The following is a 20,450-nucleotide window of genomic DNA, read 5'->3' as shown; positions in this document are numbered from 1 at the left end:
GGTTAAACAGAAAGTTTGATAGAATTCAAACAGAAACTGTCCGTTATTATTTTTATTGTGATTTGTCATCTTATAATCTTGATCATATCAGGACTGTTTGTCACAATAAGATATGTCCTCCCTTCTGCATCAGACATTTCTTTATATAAATATAAATAACGATATTTCTATTATTCACCCATGAAACTATTTCTCCATAATATTAAGTTACATCCGTGACTGAACAAGCAACAGTCAGATACGCTGTCGTTCTGTTAACAGTGGCAACTGTCTCCGTGGCAACATATGAAAATGTATGATTCGTGTTGGTGCAGGGAAACGTATGAGGAGAAACAAAACACAACTTAAAATCTCAAAAACAACTTTTAAAATTAAGTTTATATTGATGAATAACTAAAATACCACAGCTTAATATGTTTTTATAGATGAAGAAGGAAACTGCTTTAACTACATGTCGTCATGTTGTGCTCTCAAGTGAAGTGTTATTGAATCTCAAAGCAACAAATAACAATAATGTTGCATTATGACTGTATTTCAGTTTGGAGGAGTCATGTGACCAAGTCTTGCATCACACGTTCTATCCTCACATTCTATTCCATTGTTCCGATTCTGATTCTCTGTGTTCCGCTGTAAATGATGGAACCGCTCCTGCAGCTGTCAGTTCCTGTCTGACTTTCACTGAAGAAGCATCTCTTCGTGTATCCAGAGCTTACAACTAAAACTTCGTACTACCTCAGTACCACTTTCACTCCTGTGTATTCCTCCATTGCTGCAACATATATCTGTGTTTTCGCGGCAACGATGGCGACAATTCTCGGTGCATCTCCCGCCGACCTGCAAAAGCGAATCAACGAGCTGGCCTCAGAAAACGCCGGCCTGCAGGACGAGAAAAGGAGGATCTTGACGGCTCTACAGTCGGAGAGAACCATCAGAAAGAATGGGCAGAGGGAAGGAAAAATGAAGGAGAAGGCGAAAGATGAGGAGATCCTGTCCCTCAAAGAAATTGTGAGAAAAGAAAAGAATATCGCACTAAACATGCAAAACCACTGGAGCGAGGAGTGCAGCCGGATCGATGCTTTCTGGAGACAGGAGAACCAGAGGATCACAAAGACCTGGGAGATAAAGGTGGAGGATGTCAGAAGTTCCTTGAGCAACACGAACATGACGGATCCCAACCTCAAACCTCTGAAAGAGGAGTGGCTGAAAGAAAAGGGCCACATGGAGCAGCAGATCAAACTCCTGAAGGAGAAAAACGCTGACCTCCAAGAACGTCACCTCAGCCTCCAGGAGGTAGACGCCGAGCTCAGGACTCTGCTGGAGAACTTCGAGGGGAAGTATTGTCAGGTCATCCAAGAAAAGGACGAGGTGATCTCCAAATTAACTTCTGAGAAGTTGGAGCGAGAGGTCAAGCTCAAAGACCAAGAGATGGAGATCATCCAGAGAGAGGAAGAGTGGAAGAAAGAACTCTCCGCTCTGGAAGACAAAATGAGGTGCGGGCTGGCTGCAAAGGAGGAGAGCGTGAAGGGAGTGCAGGAGCAGCATGAGCAGCAGATCAAACTCCTGACAGAGGAAAACGCTGACCTCCAAGAACGTCACGTCAGCTTGCAGGAGGTAGACGCTGAGCTCAAGACTCAGCTGAAGGACTTTGCAGTCCAGCTGAGCCTGGTCGCCCAAGAAAGGGACGATCTGATCTCCAAAGCCGCATCTGACAAGATGACTCTGGAAGCAGTGAAGTCCGAGCGAGAGGTCAAGCTCAAGGACCAAGAGAGGGAGATGATCCAGAGAGAGGAAGAGTGGAAAGTAAAACTCACCGCTCTGGAAGACAAGATGAGGTGCGAGCTGGCCGCAAAGGAGGAGAGCGCCGAAAGAGAGCGGGAGCTGCAAAGAAAGAGCAGGGAGATGGAAGAGGAGGAGTGGCGCAAAGAAATGAGCGCAAAGGACGACAAGATCAAAGTCCTGACGGAGCAAAACGGCGAACTTGAGGTTCGTCAGATCAGCCTCCAGGAGCTCGCCCAGAAAACTGACAAAGAAAAGGCGAAGCTGAAAAAGGAGGAAGAGAAAGCAAAGAAAGAGGCGGAAAAGACGCTGAAAAAGGAGAGGAAAGAGGAGGAGAAGAGAGCAAAGAAACAGCGGGAGGAGGATGAAAAGAAAGAAAGAAGGGCCAGGAGAGAAAGAAGTAACTTCCTGTCTTTCTTCAGCCATTCACCTTCTTCTTCTCCCTAACCAACTCCTCACCCTCCCTCCCTCCCTCCCTCCATCCCTCCATCCCTCCATCCCTCCCTCCCAAGGCTGCAGCATCCCAAAGACCTGGAGGAAGGCGGGGACCGGGTGATCCGGTTCCCGCCAAACTCCTTCCACCCTCCCTGGTCCAAGAAAAAGTGTGTGTGTGTTCACTCCGGGTGATCCGGTTTGACGCCAAACTCCTTCCCCCCTCCCTCGTAAAAGAAAACGTGTGTGTGTTCACTCCGGGTGATCCGGTTTGACGCCACTCTTCAAACACGCAAAGACGTGTTGTATTGAAAAATAAAACTTAAAAAAAAGTTTTTTCTTTCCTGCCTATTTGTATTTTTAAATGTTTTTTTTAATCACAGTACTTTTGATCCTGAAAACTCTACAGCAAAGGTTTCACATGTTTACATTCTCTGAGTTTCTGTAACCTGAGGTTGACTCATTTTCACTCTAACATGAAGTGAAACATATGAAGTGATTCTGGAGTGTGAAGGTTTTACTGCGGCTGACACCTCCACTGAATAAAGTGCAGACCTTGGTGGTTCTTCCCCCTGAAATCATCCGTCGGCGACCCCTCAGTCGACTGATGCATTATATTCTAGCAGCCAACACGGCCCCGGGAAGAGTCTGAGAAACTAAGCACTCAAGGGAACATGTTAAAAGACCTGCATACACATGTTACTATATAAAAGGTTTTCAGCAAAATATACTTAAAGTATCAGAGTTTATCATTTGACAGAAACATCTCCTGTGACTGATAAAGTGTGAACAGCATGTTACTATTTTAGTTTATCAAGGTGGATTTAATCTGAAGTCTGAAATAACTCGTTCAGTCCAATGATGCATCTTCTGCTCTGCATGTGTCAGGTGGGCACAGACAGTCAGGATCCACAAACACTTAAAAATGCAACATTTTCTTTATTAAAAGTGTTTATTTTACAGTTAGCTTTACACACAAGCTGTGCCCTAACACTGCACACTGCAACTCTGATCAACACATGGGACTATGTCCTTTTCTTTTTTTATTTCGTATTGTGATTGTTGTATTTTCAACAGAACAATTCTATGCAGTGCAAATAAATAATCCATCCAAATACACATTACAATTTGTTAATCACCAAATATAAGCCAATGATACGTTCAGGACCCAAAACTGGGTCAGATAAATTAATACAAATAATAATAAATGATTTAAATCCCATGACTTTGTTTAATTAGTTTTTTTAAATGTAGATATTTCATCATAAATCATCAATCACAGCACACCTACATCACCTTAATGATAGATTTGTGAACACTCACAAAAACCCTCATGTGACTCACTTCCCAACCACCCATACCAACTCTAACCATAGATTTAAGAGCTCAACCGCTTCACCGTAAACATTCGAGGTTAATTCCTAATGTTAGCATCTAAACTAAACCACAGTTTTGAGCTGAACTTTTGTTGGACAACCGCTCCCGCTTATGAAGGTACCGGGGCCGCTGCGAGCATCTGCGGTAACAGTAACATAACTGTCTGGACCAGCTCACTTCCCTGGTCCCGCCCATGAGCCACAGCCTGCTGCACGAAAGCATGTTGGATCATTGATGATTAAGTTTACATATGCATGGTTTGTGGGGGAATTAGCCAACTAGCAGCCACTCTTGTCACAGCTCTTCATTGGTTCCCCGGATGTGAATGTTGTTGTAGTTAAACGAGTCCAGATAAGGTAAAATCGGAGGAGGAAAGGAGTGTTACTGCGTGTGTGTGTGTGTGTGTGTGTGTGTGTGTGTGTGTGTGTGTGTGTGTGTGTGTGTGTGTGTGTGTGTGTGTGTGTGTGTGTGTGTGTGTGTGTGTGTGTGTGTGTGTGTGTGTGTGTGTGTGTGTGTGTGTGTGTGTGTGTGTGTGTGTGTGTGTGTGTGTGTGTGTGTGTGTGTGTGTGTGTGTGTGTTTGTGTGTGTGGCAGCAGCTTTGGGAGACTGGAGCCTTGGGGCTCCTTGTTAAACACATTGGCGGTGTGCTGGTGCACAGGACATTGACCTGTTTTTTGGAGGCATATGTTACAGCCTGTTGCACTCCATCTCTGGGGATTAAAGGGATGATCCTTTTTTGCTCTCTACTCTGAGGAGAAACGGTCCTCAGGCTACTAGAGTATATTATCCATCCTCCTCTCTTGTGTTTCCATCATGCCTTGTTTGAATAAGGGCTGTGCAGCTTTCTCCCCGTCACTCCTCCTTCCATTTCCTCTGTTTTTTTTGTCATGCCAAGCTATGACACCTTGCACTGTGAGTGTCCCAATGAACTGCAGCACGGCCACACAGCTCTCATCATGAGGCAACTCTGTCATCAGCAGAACCAAAGTTCATTCGTACCTGTACCTGACACCTGTGGTTATCATTCACACTCTGTTTGTGGAGTTAACCAACTGAATGCACTTATATCTGTCTTTATCTCCTGTCCATGCTTAAAGAGAGGCTTCATTGTTTGTATTTCAGTAGTGTAATTATTAATAATAATAATAACATGTACCTTACTAGGCCTGTGATAGTGGAGATCCCTCACTTTGGCTCGATGCGAGGCCAAGAGAGAGAGCTGATCCTGCTGCGCAGCGAGAACGGAGAAGCGTGGAAGGAGCATCTGTACGACTACAAGACCGACGACCTCGCTCAGCTCCTCAGTGGGATGGATGAAGGTGAAGCACAAGTTTTGACTTTTTTTCTGTCATGATTTAGTCAAAACTTTGTCTCCTAGTGGTGCCCAGGATAGTTTTTGTATATTGAAACAAAAATACATGTCTATATGTGTTTTTAAGGCCCCTATGTGTGGAGTTATGTGACTACAGCGTCTTAGTAATCATTCTGAAAGCATAAGTGTTGTTTGTAGGAACTGTTCAGGTGAAAAATAGTGTTGTCTATGGACGTACTGCTCTCAGCCATGCTGATACTTTGGTCGGATCTGGTTGGTGAAGTAGTGTTGTCATGATACATGATTTGGATACGATATCTGCCTTATCTTGATACAATGGCACAAACCTTAAATTATGGAAAGGCCATTTTAGCAATCAATATGTATGCCTATGGAGTAAATCAATATGGCTATAGAATAAATAAATGAAGCAACTGGTATGTTAATAAGTTTAAGTCCAAAGATTAGTAAATATAGTTCAATAAATATATTTTTTCAGAGGACTACTTTTATTCATTTCAAGGATCTTTTGTTTCCCTAATGTTATTATTACCCAGCTTTTTCTATTTCTATCTTTTCAGGCTGTTCTCATGCATTTTTTGTACCTATAACAACGGAAAGTAATGCGCAGTTATTCGTGCATTTTCCACGTTTTTATTTTGTGTGTATTTCAGGTATTGAAAACACAGGACTTTTCCCCGGGTGTGCGTGGTTCATTTCCCATTACTGTTCATTTCCCGGATGTACTTAACCAAACCACAACCTTTTTTTCTAATCCTTATCAAGTGGTTTTCATGCGTCCGTCACCTTATTTAGGCTAAAACCCGGAAAGCAAGCAAGTCATTTTGGTGCCTTGATTTTGCAGTCCACTTCTGACCAGTCACCATCTTGCTGTTGACTTCCATTCACTGTAGATTTTGTACGATATCATACGAACCTGTTCATGAAAATAAGTTGATCGTTAGGAATGAGGGTGTGGTTTTCTCTCAGAGTCAGACCAAAGTCACCAAAGTGACGGCACAAGTGTTAGCAAGGTAACGGTGGTCCCTCCACCTCACTTCTCACCGCTAAGAAACTACTTCGCCAGAGAGTTTTGCTGATCCTCTGGGTGTGCCAGCCGACTAATTCTTGTCTCATTTGTGGTCTGATAAACAGTAAATGCATTAAATTCACTGCCCCATATTATTATTCTCCAAGCTAGCTAGCTGTCATGCGCAAAGATGGACCTGGCAGGGTATTGCAATACCTTTCTAGTATCGGTATACGGTGCAACACTGAGGGGGAGGGGCGTTGATTGCAGGATCTTGAGCCCTGACTGATGCCTCACAAAAGTGACTCAGCAGATATGTAGCTTTTGTAACATCTACGGTGTTATTAGCCACGTATTTATATAAATGACTGATTGATGTCATTTACGTATTTCCTGCAGAACTGGACAGTCCTGAGGAGCTGGAGAGGAAGAGAATCTGCCGCATCATTACCAAGGACTTCCCGCAGTACTTTGCCGTAGTGTCTCGAATCAGGCAGGAGACCAATCAGATGGGACCAGAGGGCGGGACTCTGTGCAGTCGGAGTGTCCCATTGGTTCAAGCTTCCTTCCCCGAGGGAGCGTTAACCAAGAAGATCAAAGTTGGCCTGCAGGTGAGTTTAGAGACGTCAGAAAGAACTGTGACCACAGTAGCTGAAGCTGCCAAGTCGTGTCGTAACGGTCCAGTCCGCAGTGCAACGTTATTGTCATTTTACCGTTATCCTATCCATGAAAAGGGGTTTCACTGAAGAGAAGAGTGATCGTAAATATTCACAGGTTTGACCGCTGTTGTCTGTTTTGTTCAACAAAGTGTTTGGACCAGGAAATCGTATTTTGAAAAGGTGTTAGGTCACACTTAACAGCCCCGTAAACACACATCACTGGTCTCTTCTCTTCCCAGGCCCAGCCGGTGCCCGACGAGTCCGTGAAGAAAATCCTCGGTAACCGGGCCACCTTCAGCCCCATCGTTACCGTGGAGCCCAGAAGAAGGAAGTTCCACAAGCCCATCACCATGACAATCCCTATCCCGCCTCTCTCAGGGGAGGGGCTCGCCAACGGCTACAAAGGGGACTCGACTCCATGTCTACGCCTTCTCTGTAGCATTACAGGTATGAGTGTGGTGGGACTTTAAGTGCTATCTTTGTGAGGACCAAGTTGAGGTCTAGACCTTGTGAGTGAGGATATTTTGGCTTAAGATCTGGTTTAAAAGTTATGAGCTAGAGAATAGATGATGGCAGTATTGAATTACTCTGTTGTTTTAACAGTGCTGCTTTGAGGTCTGCATATAGAGTAGAGGGCATTTAATCATTTTTATGATCAATGAGCACCCCCACCCCCCAACCTCCTCCTCTGTCAGACATTACATAACTCAAAGAAAATGAATTAAAGGGAAGAGGATCCTTTTTTGTCTTTTCACTATAAACGTCATAAAAGACAGATGGTTCTTTCGGAGCATTGCGTTATCACTGAAGGGGTGTTTTCATTAAAAGTAACAGGTTTGACATCTGGCTCTACTGTTGTTTTATTTAACATTTTACATTTATTATGAATAAAACCCATTCATGAGTAATGAAAAGAACCCTTCATGCTTCATATAAGTTTAAGTGATCATGTCATAGTTTGACGTTTTTGGTCTTAATAGCTAGTAAAGATAAAAGTGATGAGATGTTTAGCACAAAAAAGTAATTAAAAACTATCAATTTGCTTTTAAATTCAATTCTAAAATGTTTTATTTTGTATTCAGAGTTAGAGTTTTGTTGCAGGGACATACAATTACATATTTTCATATAATGACTGTTGGTAATTGAACTTTTTTGTGGGAAAAAAGACATCTGAATCATCTGAAATGATCATTTAAAGCTGCAGGTGACCTTTATTTTACGTCATAACACTGAACTCATCTTAGTCAAGCTAATTATTGTATAAGTTACAAATCTTATACAATGACCTATAATTTATATACTACTGACCAGTTTCTATCACACATACAGGACTGTTTAACTGTATTTGTATTTAGTTTTATTTGCTCTCTTTATATTTGCATTCTTTTCTACTTTGTACTACAACTCCTGTATTTCCCTCAGGATGAATAAAGTTATATCTTAACTAGAAGAAAAGCTTGTTGATGATGTCGAATGTATCTCTCTTTTAACTTGTTGCTCCACAGTCACTGTATATTAGACGTAGAAAATTAATCATATTAGAAAATCGTCCTGTGTATCCCAGGTGGTACGTCCCCAGCACAGTGGGAAGACATCACTGGCACGACTCCTCTCACCTTCGTCAACGACTGCGTCTCCTTCACCACTAATGTGTCTGCCAGGTGAGATAAGCCACATGCATGCGTGTTACACTTTGGTTATTCTGAATCTGTTGTGTTTATCTTATCTCTTATCATATCGTCTGTGCAGGTTCTGGTTAGCAGACTGCCACCAGATCCCAGAGACGGTGGGCTTGGCCATGCAGCTGTACAGGGAGCTCATCTGCGTGCCCTACATGGCCAAGTTTGTGGTGTTCGCTAAGACGAACGACCCGGTGGAGTCCAGACTGAGGTGCTTCTGTATGACGGACGACAAGGTGGATAAGACCCTGGAGCAGCAGGAGAACTTTGAGGAGGTGGCCAGGAGCAAAGACATAGAGGTACATCATTTATTATCAGGTTGTTATTATCTACTCTTTACCTGTCAGAAGGTCAGGTTTAGGAATTTATTTTATTATTTTATCTTTATTTAACCCATTAAGACCTAAGTCTGCCATGAAATTAAACCAAAACATAAGCATCGTTTCAAAACAATCTCCCAGAACCTGTGGGTTTTCTGAAAAACCATTATGTTCTAGGAGAAAGTCGGATTCATTGTCAATAACGCTGTAGTCTGCCTGTGTGTCACTCCTCTCGCTCAGGTTGTCCGTCATTGTCTGTCACTGTTCAACTTTTTTTTCTGTCAATTCTTCCGTGTGAGAGTGCGAAAGATTTTTTTGTTTTGTTTTTTCCCCTTTACCCTCCTTCCTCCTGTATTTTAGCGAACCGCGTTGCATTTCATCGGTCACTTGTCTTAAAAATGACGAGATCTTCACAAAACATGCAGATGTCACATCAGGTCTTAAAGGTATATACACGCGGACGTTGCATCCGGCTTGCATGGGTTAACCAGATAACTCAATTGACAACCAATTCCCATTTAAAACGACGACATGGCAAAGAGGCAACCGACAAGTCAATACAAGACCAGAAAACACAGATGCAGTGAGTGCTGTAAAATAACATCAGACTACGTTAAAACATTGCAATATGTACAGTACATTGCAACCGCAGAGATCTACGTATGTACTGTGTTCAGGAGAAGCAAATTCGAAGCAGGCACAGTGATCAGAAACTGTTGCTTGTAATGACTTACTAAAGGAGGGTAACAGAATGAAAGTGTCAAGTTTTAGCATCTTTTGCAACTCGTTCCAGTCACTAGGAAGGTGCGGACTTTAGCAATGAACATGCTAATGCGTTTGTTAAAATTTAAATTGTGGTATGACCTTTATCAGGAATACCTGCATTTTGTTGTTGCACGTTGTCCTTACCTCTGTGATGTGCTTTCTCAGGTTCTGGAGGGCCGGCCCATCTACGTGGACTGCTACGGAAACGTGGCTCCTCTCACTAAAGGTGGTCAGCAGTTGGTTCTTAACTTCTACGCATTCAAGGAGAACCGGTTGCCCTTCTGTGTCAAGGTACCGCATACACTCTTTATCAACACCTACAACCTCCTCCAAAAACATAAAATTACAGGACATAATGCTGGAGAAACACGGCAGCTGGGACGATGTTGTTGCTGTTAAAACTGTGTGCTCACCAAAGAAGCTTTTAATACGATGACGCAAGTCCACAGGGAATAACCTAGTTCCCTTTGCAACCGATAAATGTCCTTGATCGACCCGTTAAACTCTAATCTCATAATCAATCCTCTTGTATCATTTGGTAAATTGCTGCATGTGAACTAGATCAGGAGTCACTATCACAACACAACTAATTATAACTACAGGAGCAGGGCACCAAGGGTATAACGTTATGCATAATAGAAAAGAAAAGAAAAGTCAAAGGTGTTTTTTTTAAGGGAAATTTATTGTTGAATTAAGGGCTTATATGCTCTGCTGTGGCATCTTGAAACCATACTAGATTTAGGTTCAGACTCAACTTTAAATAGAAACAAGGTACATAAAAAAGCAATGTTCTCTCTTCAGGTGAGAGATCCCAGCCAGGAGCCCTGCGGCCGTCTTACGTTCCTTAAAGAGTGTAAGACCATAAAGGGCCTTCCGCAAACCGCCGTGTGCAACCTGAACATCACACTTCCCGCAGTGAAAAAGGTAAGGTAGCGTGAACTCTCCATTCTCTGTCATCACCTCCATAACCATACTCATGGTTAGGGTACATCCGGCTCCAATAACACAGATGAAAGATGAAAGACAGAGAAAGACTTTGGCCAAACTGCCGCCAATGTGTCTTTTATCTGTTTAAAGCTTCTCTCTATGTCAATTGGTTAACTATGCAGTGGATTCTTGTCATTGGCTGTTTCATTTTGTTCCTACCTACCTTTTGATTTGGATGACATGCTTTTGGCTGAGGGGCTTTTGTGCATAAAGGCTTTTTTTTATTACCGGGCTGGCTTTTTGTGGCTTCAGTTCATTTGCTGCTGAGTGTTGGCGCGTTATACTTTTTTTGGGTGTTTGTTGAGTCTGTGTTTTTTTGTTTTTGTTTGTTTGTTTGCTGAGTTTGCTAAAGTGGCTTCTCTTCTGTCAATCACTCCTTTTTCACACCCTGATGTTTCTTTTCCCCCCTGCTTTCCATTATGTTACTCCCCCTGTATCTGCAATGCATCTTGGGAACCAGGAAATGGAGTCAGATGCCGAGGATGAGGTAAACCACACCCTCCCCACCATTTGCTATCCTCTGCGCTAGATCTATAAGCGGCCCTGCTTCATCATAGCATTATTCTTTCCGCTTCTCCAAGGACAAAACGAGCTTTCCTTGTTCAAATCAACCTTTAGCTGCTTAGTTTTGCATGATATATTGTAGATATGAAAACATTTTGTCCAACCCTTATCCTTTCTACTCTACAGTATTTAAGACAAATGACTGTGGAGTTTAGATGTACTTACATTGTCCTTAAGATTCAACCTTAAAAACTGATTATTTGCACCTGTAAGTACTTATAATTTAAAGTTTTAGCCTTATTGTGACTAACTTTAGCTAATATGGCTAGTTTGGCATAGTAACATTATTATAACTTACAAAAATAGAAGATTTAAGTGCAGTGAATACTTAAAGGAGACTTTGCTGCTGTATTATGCAACTGTTAAATATGGGCTTTGTTTTATGTTAATACCAAGTAATTCAGACAATTGGGTTTGCTTTAATTTGACGTTTATAAGGTCCAAATGTTGGTCATTTGGCAGCACCATAGAACTAATAGGTTTTTGTGTTGTTTGCTATTGTTGCAGACTGAAAAGCCAGAGCGACGTCATACCTTTGCATCCCTAGCCTTACGTAAGCGCTACAGCTATCTGGCCGAGCCTGCACTGAGTGAGTTTTGACACTTTCACTAACAAAACCCTTTGATGAATATAATAATACCAATTTTTCGTGGATAAGATAGCTTATTGACAATTTTAATTCACTTGTAAGAAGCGTGGTCGATTTGTAGATAGATGTGATTTTAATGTAATAAATGCATATTTCTCATCCCACATAACATGCACTGTCCACATGCCTGTTTTACAACATGGTACATCTTTTTGCATGGGTCAATGAGTGGTTTTTGTGCTGTGCTTGCCCACGTTGTGAGTTGTACTTCTTCTGGGTTTGTTTGGTTGATTTCCACTGCTGAGTTTTTGAAGTCCAATTGCAGCAACATCAAATTATTTCTTTTACCAACAAAATGTTTTAGGCATTTGGGAGGGACTTCAAAGTCAAATTTATTCTGATTTTTTTCATTTGTCCCTCTGAGTGTAAAGCTCTTTTTGGCTTTGTGATGATGTAGCAGCTTATTTTGGACAAACATGCATGTTAGGAGGTCTTGAGTTTGGCTTTCTTTCAGGTGTTCTTTCAGTTTTTCACTACCACTGCTTGTCACCAGTTCTTATCGACCTTGCAATGACAAAATGGGCCAAAACTTATGTCTTGGAAAACACATTTTGTCATATTTTGTCTGTTACACAATAAAAGGAAAATGGAAACCTCTGCAGCCATTGGCTCTGTTGGATCATAGTGTGAAAATTGTCTTTGGGGAATTTGTGATTATGTAATTTTTAGACCAAACAGATAAAAGGCACTTTAAAAAGCGGATTGAATTTAGAGCCAGAATCCATATGCTGATTTTAGAGCATCTTAATTCCAAAGAGAGAAGTTGTTTTTGTGTTGATCCTGGTGCATTTGTCTTACCATTTTTCTGTTGTCAATTGTGAGTCTATACACCATCGTCTTTGAAGTTTTACTTTGCTGATCTATGTGCTTCATTAAGTTTGTCGATTATGTTGTTGCTGTTGTCGTTGCCGTCATGTCCCAATCCTGAATCACACAGAAACACAACAGTTTCTTTTCATAACTCCATCTTCAATCAATACTGAAATATCAGCACTTCATGAAACTGCTATTTTTCCTTCCTTGATACCAGGACTGCGTCACTGACCAACTCTTCCTCCTCTGATCTCTTCTTGTTTCACATTTTTTCTTCCTTTACCTTCCCCATCATGATTTTATGTTACTTTTACTACTCCACATTCTTTTTTATTATTTTTATCCATTCCTTCTTTATCATTGATTCTCCGATATCATCTGAAGAAACAGCAGTTGAGCGAAGCACAACAGCAAGAACACTGCCTGCTGGTTACCCTCACAAACCTGTCTTTCCAACCAGAACTTACCCATCATGGTCGACTGCTCCTATTACCGTCCCTGGTCAAACAAGGCCCGTCGGAGTGGGGGGTTCCCTCACCTCTACCGATTCACCGGCAGGCTCACCAGCTGCTTCTCCATTGAAAACCACCTGGCCCATCTCCTCCCCGTCACCTGCATGCCCTGCGACAATCAAAGCCACCCTTGGAGCTCCACCACCACCACCACAACCTACCCTGTCATCCCCAGTTAAATCAGTTAGCAACTTAGTGTCCTCATCCCCCATCAGGTCTTACAGGACTATGCCTTCGCCTATCAAAACCGTTGTCCAGCTGGGTCAGTACCCTGTCCAGGGGTGTGCCAGCCTTGTGTCCTCTGGCACAGATCCAGCCTCTATCAGAAGCCTCGCTTCAGCATACACATCAAGGACTTCCCCACTTCACTCAATACCCAATGGTTCTGTACCGGATAAGTCATCTGTTACTGCTCCAGCATCGCCAAAGACACAGTACAACATATACAATTCTAATCTGCCTTTTAAAACTACCCTTGGGTCCACAATTGCTAAAGATGCAGGCACACCTAACCTTTCTTCTGTCAAAAGCATCTCGAACATGTCCTCTTTGAAAACCTCTGTCGATTCAACACTGTCGTCCAGAGGTGGGAGGACATCCCTCTCGTCTCTCTCCTCAACTGGGAAGACAACCATAGCTTCCTCAGAATTGTCCATGATGAACGGATCAGTCTCTCCTGTTAAATATCCATCCTCCTCCTCCACACCATCCTCGCCTTCTTCTCGCCAAATCTCAGAGAGAAGTGCCAGCCTTCAAGAAAGAATCCAGGCCACCACCCAGGCAGCAACCTCTGGCGTCAGTGCAGCCATAAATGAAGCTATAGACTCATATTCTGTGTCAGGCTACGGCACTCTTAGATCACTGTCCTCGCCGCGTAGGTCGGCAGCAGCAAGCTCTGCTTACGGTACTCTGAGATCTGTCGCTGCCTCCTCCACCTCGGCAGTTCCCTCTAACACAGTGACTGTACCTGTGTTTTCATTACACGGTGTCATTCCAGACACCCCTGCCAAACCAGGGCCAGGTTCTCTCAAAATGGCACTGCCAGATTCTTCCCGTTCCGCATCTTTGTCTCCTTCCTCATTGTCTTCCTGTGTTACCACTTCAAAAATAAATTCCCAACTGAAATCCCCTCCGTTTATCACACCGCCCATCATCCACCCAACTGGAACCTCCAACAGGGAAATACTAAAAGATGTAGCGGACATGAAAGAGGATCTGATAAGAATGACAGCAATCCTACAGACAGACACACAGACAGCTGCTAAAACTGTCCAAACGTCAAATACCGGCACTCCCAAAGAGACCAAGTTAGAGGACGAGGAGCCATTTACTTTAGTGGAGAAAGTGAAAGAAGATTTAGTGAAAGTCAGTGAGATATTACAGAAAGATGTCATCAGTGAAGGTAAGGCAATTTCAGGTAAAGAGAGAGCCTCTGAGGATGAATGGGAGGAATTTTCCAAAGATGAGATTGAGGAGGCACAGAAAGGTGCCCTCTCAGAGTATTACCCTCCTTTTGATGAAAACACACTCCTGCTCAAGCAACAGTCCATGTCAAGCAGAGATTTAGAGTTGGCTAAAGTTGTAGACTTTTTAACAAATGATATTGGCGCTAGCTCTCTCTCCAGAATGGCAGAGTTTAAATCTAAGTATGAGGAGGAGGCAAAAAGGGAAGGGGAAGAAAAACAGAAACGTGTTCTTAAACCATCTATGTCGATACAAGAGCACAAACTCAAAATGCCTCCACCGGTCTCAGGCATGCTCAGGTCTCCCTCAGAGAAGGACCTAAGCAAACTCGCTGAATCATATCAGGGGACGGACACTATTTTGGAGTCGCCCGAGGACCTGTCCCATGAGCAGGATAAGAGTCCCCTGTCAGACAGTGGGTTTGAGACCAGGAGTGAAAAGACGCCCTCTGCTCCTCAGAGTGCAGAAAGTACAGGACCTAAGTCTTTATTCACTGACTCACCCATCCCTCCCTGCGTAACTGAGACCAGGACTGAAGTGGTCCACATTAGGAGCTATGATGATCCTTGTGAGCCTTTGCTCATGGAGGAGGCTGCATCTGCTTTTCCTTCTTTAGAGCCGAATGCAGCTTCAGCAAGCTCCACAGTAGATTTACAGTTGAAAATGCCAGAAGATGACTCCATGATGAATAAAAGTTTGTGTCTTAAAGAGGAAACACATATTACTACTACTACTAGAATGGTCTATCACAAGCCCCAACTGACTGATTGTGCAGATATGATAGAGGAAGGTATGTCAGTAAGAGATATAATGAAAGCTTTCCAGTCAGGTAGGGACCCATCTAAAGAACTGGCAGGTCTTTTTGAACATAAAGCTAGCCAGGATTCTGTCAAAGGTGATGAGCTGACTCCTAGATTTCTTGACAGAGACGTTAAATCCAAACCCAAAGTCGAAAGGATAATCGAGGTTCATATTGAAAAGGGCCACAGCACAGCAGAGCCCACTGAAGTTATTATCAGGGAAACCAAGAAACACCCTGAGCTTTACGTCTACAAAGGGGACCATGGAATTAAGGAACTTGTGGATTATGACGAGGCCCAACAGGAAGAAGAGGAACTTACTGCTGAAGAATCTCTTCCCTCCTTCCTAGAAACATCTCGCGTTAACACCCCAGTATCACAGGAGGAGGACAGTCGCCCAAATTCTGCACAACTAATGGCCGATGATTCATATAAAGCTCTGAAACTATTGAGCCAGCACTCCATAGAATACTGTGACGATGACCTATCAGAAATCAGAGGCGAGTCATATAAGTTTGCTGAGAAAATGCTTCTCTCAGAGAAACTTGATACGTCATCGATGTCTCACTCTGACACAGAGGATTCAACGATGGCGACAGACAAAAACCGCCACCTAGTTTCTGAGGAGAGTGGTAGGCATGCCGCTGAGAGTCAGCAGCATGGCAGCCCCAAAAGAGAGTTTGCTTCTAAATCGTCAAAAGATGGGTCCCCTGTGTCCGGTAAATTTGTGCACAGGGACGAACCATCTCAGTTTGATAAGGTGACAGTGCTGCATTACTCCACAGAGCAGGGCAGCCCCAAACATGCTGTTTGGATGCGATTTACAGAAGATAAACATGACAGAAGCAGGGATAAGCTCCTTTATGAGGATAGGGTGGATCAAACTGTAAAGGAAGCGGAAGAAAAACTCAGTGAGGTATCACAGTTCTTCCGTGACAAAACAGAGAAGCTCAATGATGAGTTGCAGTCCCCTGAGAAAAAGCCTGTGAGACGAGAGCCAAAAGAACCCAGATCATGGCCTAGCTCAGCCTGCAGCACCCCTGAGAAAACACAGCAGAAACGTAAAGTAGAAGACAGCTTCAGTAAAAGTAAACTCAAGGAGCCATCTGTTGGTAAAATGTTTGGCAGCACCATTACAACTGAAAAGAAAAGTTCTAGTTTACCAAGCAGTCCCCAGAAAAGCATGCCCCTTCATCCTAGTAGTGATACAATTAAGCAACACGCTAAAACCAGCGAGTCTGAACCCTCTTCTCCCTCTCATGTAAAATCAACATCCAAAGTTAGTGCTGTGAGGATGAAGTTTGAATCTGAAGCTCAGAAACAAATTCAGTCTAGTCCAACCAAAATCCCTCCCCCAGTGCAGCCAAAACCTTCAGTAAAGAAATTACAGGAGAGCAAACTTCCTGTTTATCAGTTTTTTTCGGGGGGAAAAACATCAAAAGTATCTGAAACATCGGAAGAAGTAAGCCCGAAAAAGGATTTTAAGAAGGACACAGACAGCAGTAAACCAGCTTTGATATCATCAACATCTACAACCCCAAAACTTACAGGAGATAAGTCGCCAAACAAAAATGTCCCAGAGCCTTTGATGCAAAGACAAATCAGTGAAACTTACACTCACAAAGCAACTACAAAAGGGAAAGATATCCCTTCCACCATTACTCAGGAAATTAAAGACAGCAATAAATGTCAGAAAGTCCATGCACCTGTTGTTCAAGATACTAATAGACTACTAGAGACAAATAGTGAAGCTAAAAAGTACCAACAAGTCAAGAAAAGTGAGTCTGCTTCCAAAGAAGTAATAGCTGAAGTGTCAAGAAAAGACACAGATGAACCACTAAACAAGAACCTCAGAAAAAAGACAGAATCACAAATTCCTGTAAGATTGTCATCTTCTTCTTTAGATAATGACCTCACAAAGAAACAGACAATAACTAAATCCTCACAGATACCTACATTATCAAAGAGCAAAGTACAGACAAGTCCTGAGACAACCCTGGGGAAACCTAATGAAAAGCAGACTTTTGAAATTCTAGATAATGTGCCCAAAGATTCCAACTCCAATAATCTTCCCAGTCCTGGAGACACACTGGAGAAGGTTATAACCACTCCGGCTGCATTACCAACCAAAGAAAACTTCAAGGGCATTAAAACATTACCTGTTTATGTCAGTGTCCAGGTGGGAAGGCAGGCAGAGAGGGAGGCCAAAGGGGCACTGTACACAGTCAAACATTCAGCAATCAGCCCCATAAGCCCTGATGATGACACACTAGAACAAGTCTCTTTCATAGATAGCTCAGGTAAAAGCCCCCTTACACCAGAGACCCCTAGCTCTGAGGAGGTCAGCTATGACCTCATGGCCAGGTCCCCTGATGGCTTTATGGGATTTATTTCAGGGCAACCCAGCCCCATCATGGAGGTATCTGAAGAATCAGAGGAAGTTTTCTCTTTTAAAGAGGTACTGCCAGAAAACAAAACTAGCGTTCACACCACCCAAGCAGACCTTGCTAATGCCAATGAGCAAGATACAACAAATAATGATAACCAGCAGGAATTAACTCATAGTTTCAACGAGCAAGAAACCGCAGTAAATGGCAAGTATGATGAACCAACAGAGCAGGAGCATCAAGAGGTCTCAAAAGACAAGGGTATAGCGTATATTGAGTTTCCTCCTCCTCCTCCTTTGGATTCAAATTCAGAAATGTCAGACCCAGAAAGGAAAGGTTCCTGTGCCTCTTCAGAGGCTGAGACAGAAATGATGGAGGTGAACTTACAGGAAGAACATGACAAGCATCTGCTGACCGAGCCAATTATACGCATCCAACCCCCTTCCCCGGTGTCACTAGGGGAAGATGACAGTCAATCAAATGGTGATGATGATGAGTCAATCTTTCAACCAATTCCTTGTCGGAAATTAAATTTCCAAGGTCCTGAGGAGGAGGAGAAGAGGAAGGAGAAGGAAAAGGAAAAGGCATCTAAAGCCAAAAAACATGACAAAAATGGAAACAACAAAGAACCTAATGGTGGCACCAATGGTACCAATGGTGGAACCAATGGCTTAAATGGCTCCAATGGTTCTAAAGGGTCTAATGGCAAAGGAGAGGACTACGAATATGAACAAAATGGAAATGACCAGTCAATAACAGACTGTTCAATAGCCACAACAGCTGAATTTTCTCATGACACAGATGCGACAGAGATAGACTCTCTAGATGGATATGAACTTCAGGATGAGGACGATGGCCTGTGCGAGCAGGCAGATTTACGGCTATATGGTCTTCCAGACAGCCGGAGGGACGTCTGGGCAACAGACACATTTAGGAACACTGACCGCTCTTTTCCTCCAACCAAACTGGAAGTTATTGAAGAGGAGAAAACCCCAGAGGAATGTCAAAAGGACACTTTCAAAAAAGATAGCCCCTCAAATGGTGAAATACCTGATGGTGCTAGTAAAGATGGGGTTAAAAGTCAGGAGCAAAACCAGTCAAATAAAGAGGGATTTTCAGACACTTACTTTAGTTATAAATTAGAAGAGGAGTTTAATTCTCCTTTTAAGACTGTTGCCACTAAGGGGCTGGACTTTGACCCCTGGCCCAGTAAAGATGGAGAAGAAGAAGTTGTTGACATGGGAGGGACAAAGGGAAGCAATGGTGAGCCTAAGCCTTTTGGACTGGCAGTGGACGACCAGTCCCAGGCCACGACACCAGACACTACCCCAGCCCGAACGCCAACAGATGATAGCACGCCGACGAGCGAGCCAAACCCATTCCCCTTCCATGAAGGGAAGATGTTTGAGATGACACGCAGTGGTGCGATTGACATGAGCAAGAGGGACATGGTGGAGGAGAGGCTCCAGTTTTTTCAGATTGGTGAGCATTACTACTCGGCGGGCAGGTACAGGGTCAGGGACTCAGAGGTAGATGCCTCCTCACAACACAGGGATGAGTTTAATATTCAGGATCCAATAGATACCTTAACTGTCCCTCAAGTCTCCATTCAGACTACTACTGTCCAGCTAGAGATATCAAATGCGTCAAGCAGTTACACCATATGCAGAGACTCAGTTTCCAACACTGAGCCTAAATTCTCCACTTTTAGAACAGGATTCAAGTTGTCATCTGATAAAAACTCTGATCCTTCAAATAGCACTTCTAAATATAGAACATCAGGCCCCTTTGATCACTCAGGAACAAATGTAGATAGTTCTTATTCTGTAACCTCAAACTGTACAAAATATTCTAATTTTGATACATCAGGCGTGACAGATAACTACTTTTATAATGGACCATCAGGCATCACAGATTATTATTTAAATAACACAATTCCTATAGGTGCATCCAACCATTTGGAGTTGACCTCTGAAAATCATCATTATTACAAAAGCACAGATTCTTCTTCTTCTGCACAATTACAACATATTAGCAATCCCCAACCATGGAGCAACAACACCAGTAGCAGCATCCCTGACTCCTATTATGTCCATTCAGACATCAATCAGGCTGGCAGTGTTTTGTTCAACTTAGTGTCCTCTTCTGGACCAACGCCGCAGGCAGTCAGCAGGATAGAAGCATCCTTTAGCCAGCTAGAGGAGAACAACAGGGAAGGTAGGGTTTCTACTAAAGTAGCAATAACAAACACAGGAACCAAAGAGGGCAAAGGCAAGATATGCAAATCCAGGTTACCAGTGAGGGCGCCCAGCCACAAACTATGCAGTCAAAGTCAACCAATAGTGAAAGACAATGTTGATAAATTCCTACTCAGGAAACATGCAATGCACAGTGTCAGGGAAAGATTTGACCCTTTTGAGAATGTATTTCCTAAATCTAGAATCCCAGTAATGAAAGCCATTAAGCACTCCTCCTGTTCCCAGGAGCAAAAGCAGGTTCAAACTAAATATGCCATTAGTGAAAGAAGCATTAAAACCACCAGGTATAAACAAGTAACTAAAGGCAGATCCAGTGCTGAACACAGATACAGTTCAGTGAAAGCCACAGGTAGAAGTAGCACAAACGAGACAGGGAGAAAAAACAGTGCAGTGGTCTCCAAAAATGTTAAAACGAGGTCTGCGAATAGCCAGGCAGTTAAACGTGTGGACCAAACCATTCCCAAGGAGGCTGAGAGAAAGTTAGAGGGGAAAGCACTGCCCACTGAGGACGAAGAAAGCTGCAGCCTCAGCACGACCAAGAACACTTCCTTGTCAGAACCATCTAGAGCTTCTAGATGTTCCCGCCCTTCACGCACCTCTACCTCCACCTCCACCTGCACCACCACATCAACACCATCTGCTAGAGATGTGAGAGCTGAGGTTGAG

General features: G+C 43.1%; 1 protein-coding gene across 3 annotated transcripts in view; it reads left to right on the top strand.

Moving 5' to 3' along the window:
- The window catches only part of LOC310961065 (uncharacterized protein), a 156,251-nt gene that overhangs the window by 113,604 nt on the left and 22,197 nt on the right, over nt 1-20,450 (top strand). For 2 of the 3 annotated variants that reach the window (XM_083933005.1, XM_083933006.1), the window contains 9 exons: nt 4,750-4,904; nt 6,327-6,538; nt 6,826-7,033; nt 8,151-8,247; nt 8,336-8,564; nt 9,516-9,641; nt 10,152-10,274; nt 10,798-10,824; nt 11,409-11,490. In XM_083933005.1, the coding sequence (XP_083789131.1) occupies nt 4,750-4,904; nt 6,327-6,538; nt 6,826-7,033; nt 8,151-8,247; nt 8,336-8,564; nt 9,516-9,641; nt 10,152-10,274; nt 10,798-10,824; nt 11,409-11,490 (1,259 nt within the window). The remainder of the gene's footprint in view (nt 1-4,749; nt 4,905-6,326; nt 6,539-6,825; nt 7,034-8,150; nt 8,248-8,335; nt 8,565-9,515; nt 9,642-10,151; nt 10,275-10,797; nt 10,825-11,408; nt 11,491-20,450) is intronic. The other variant, XM_083933007.1, reaches the window with a different exon arrangement.

Source organism: Echiichthys vipera (assembly GCF_963691815.1).
Source record: "Echiichthys vipera genome assembly, chromosome: 18".
Taxonomy (NCBI): Eukaryota; Metazoa; Chordata; class Actinopteri; order Perciformes; family Trachinidae; genus Echiichthys; species Echiichthys vipera.
This window is presented reverse-complemented; position numbering and strand designations above follow the sequence as displayed.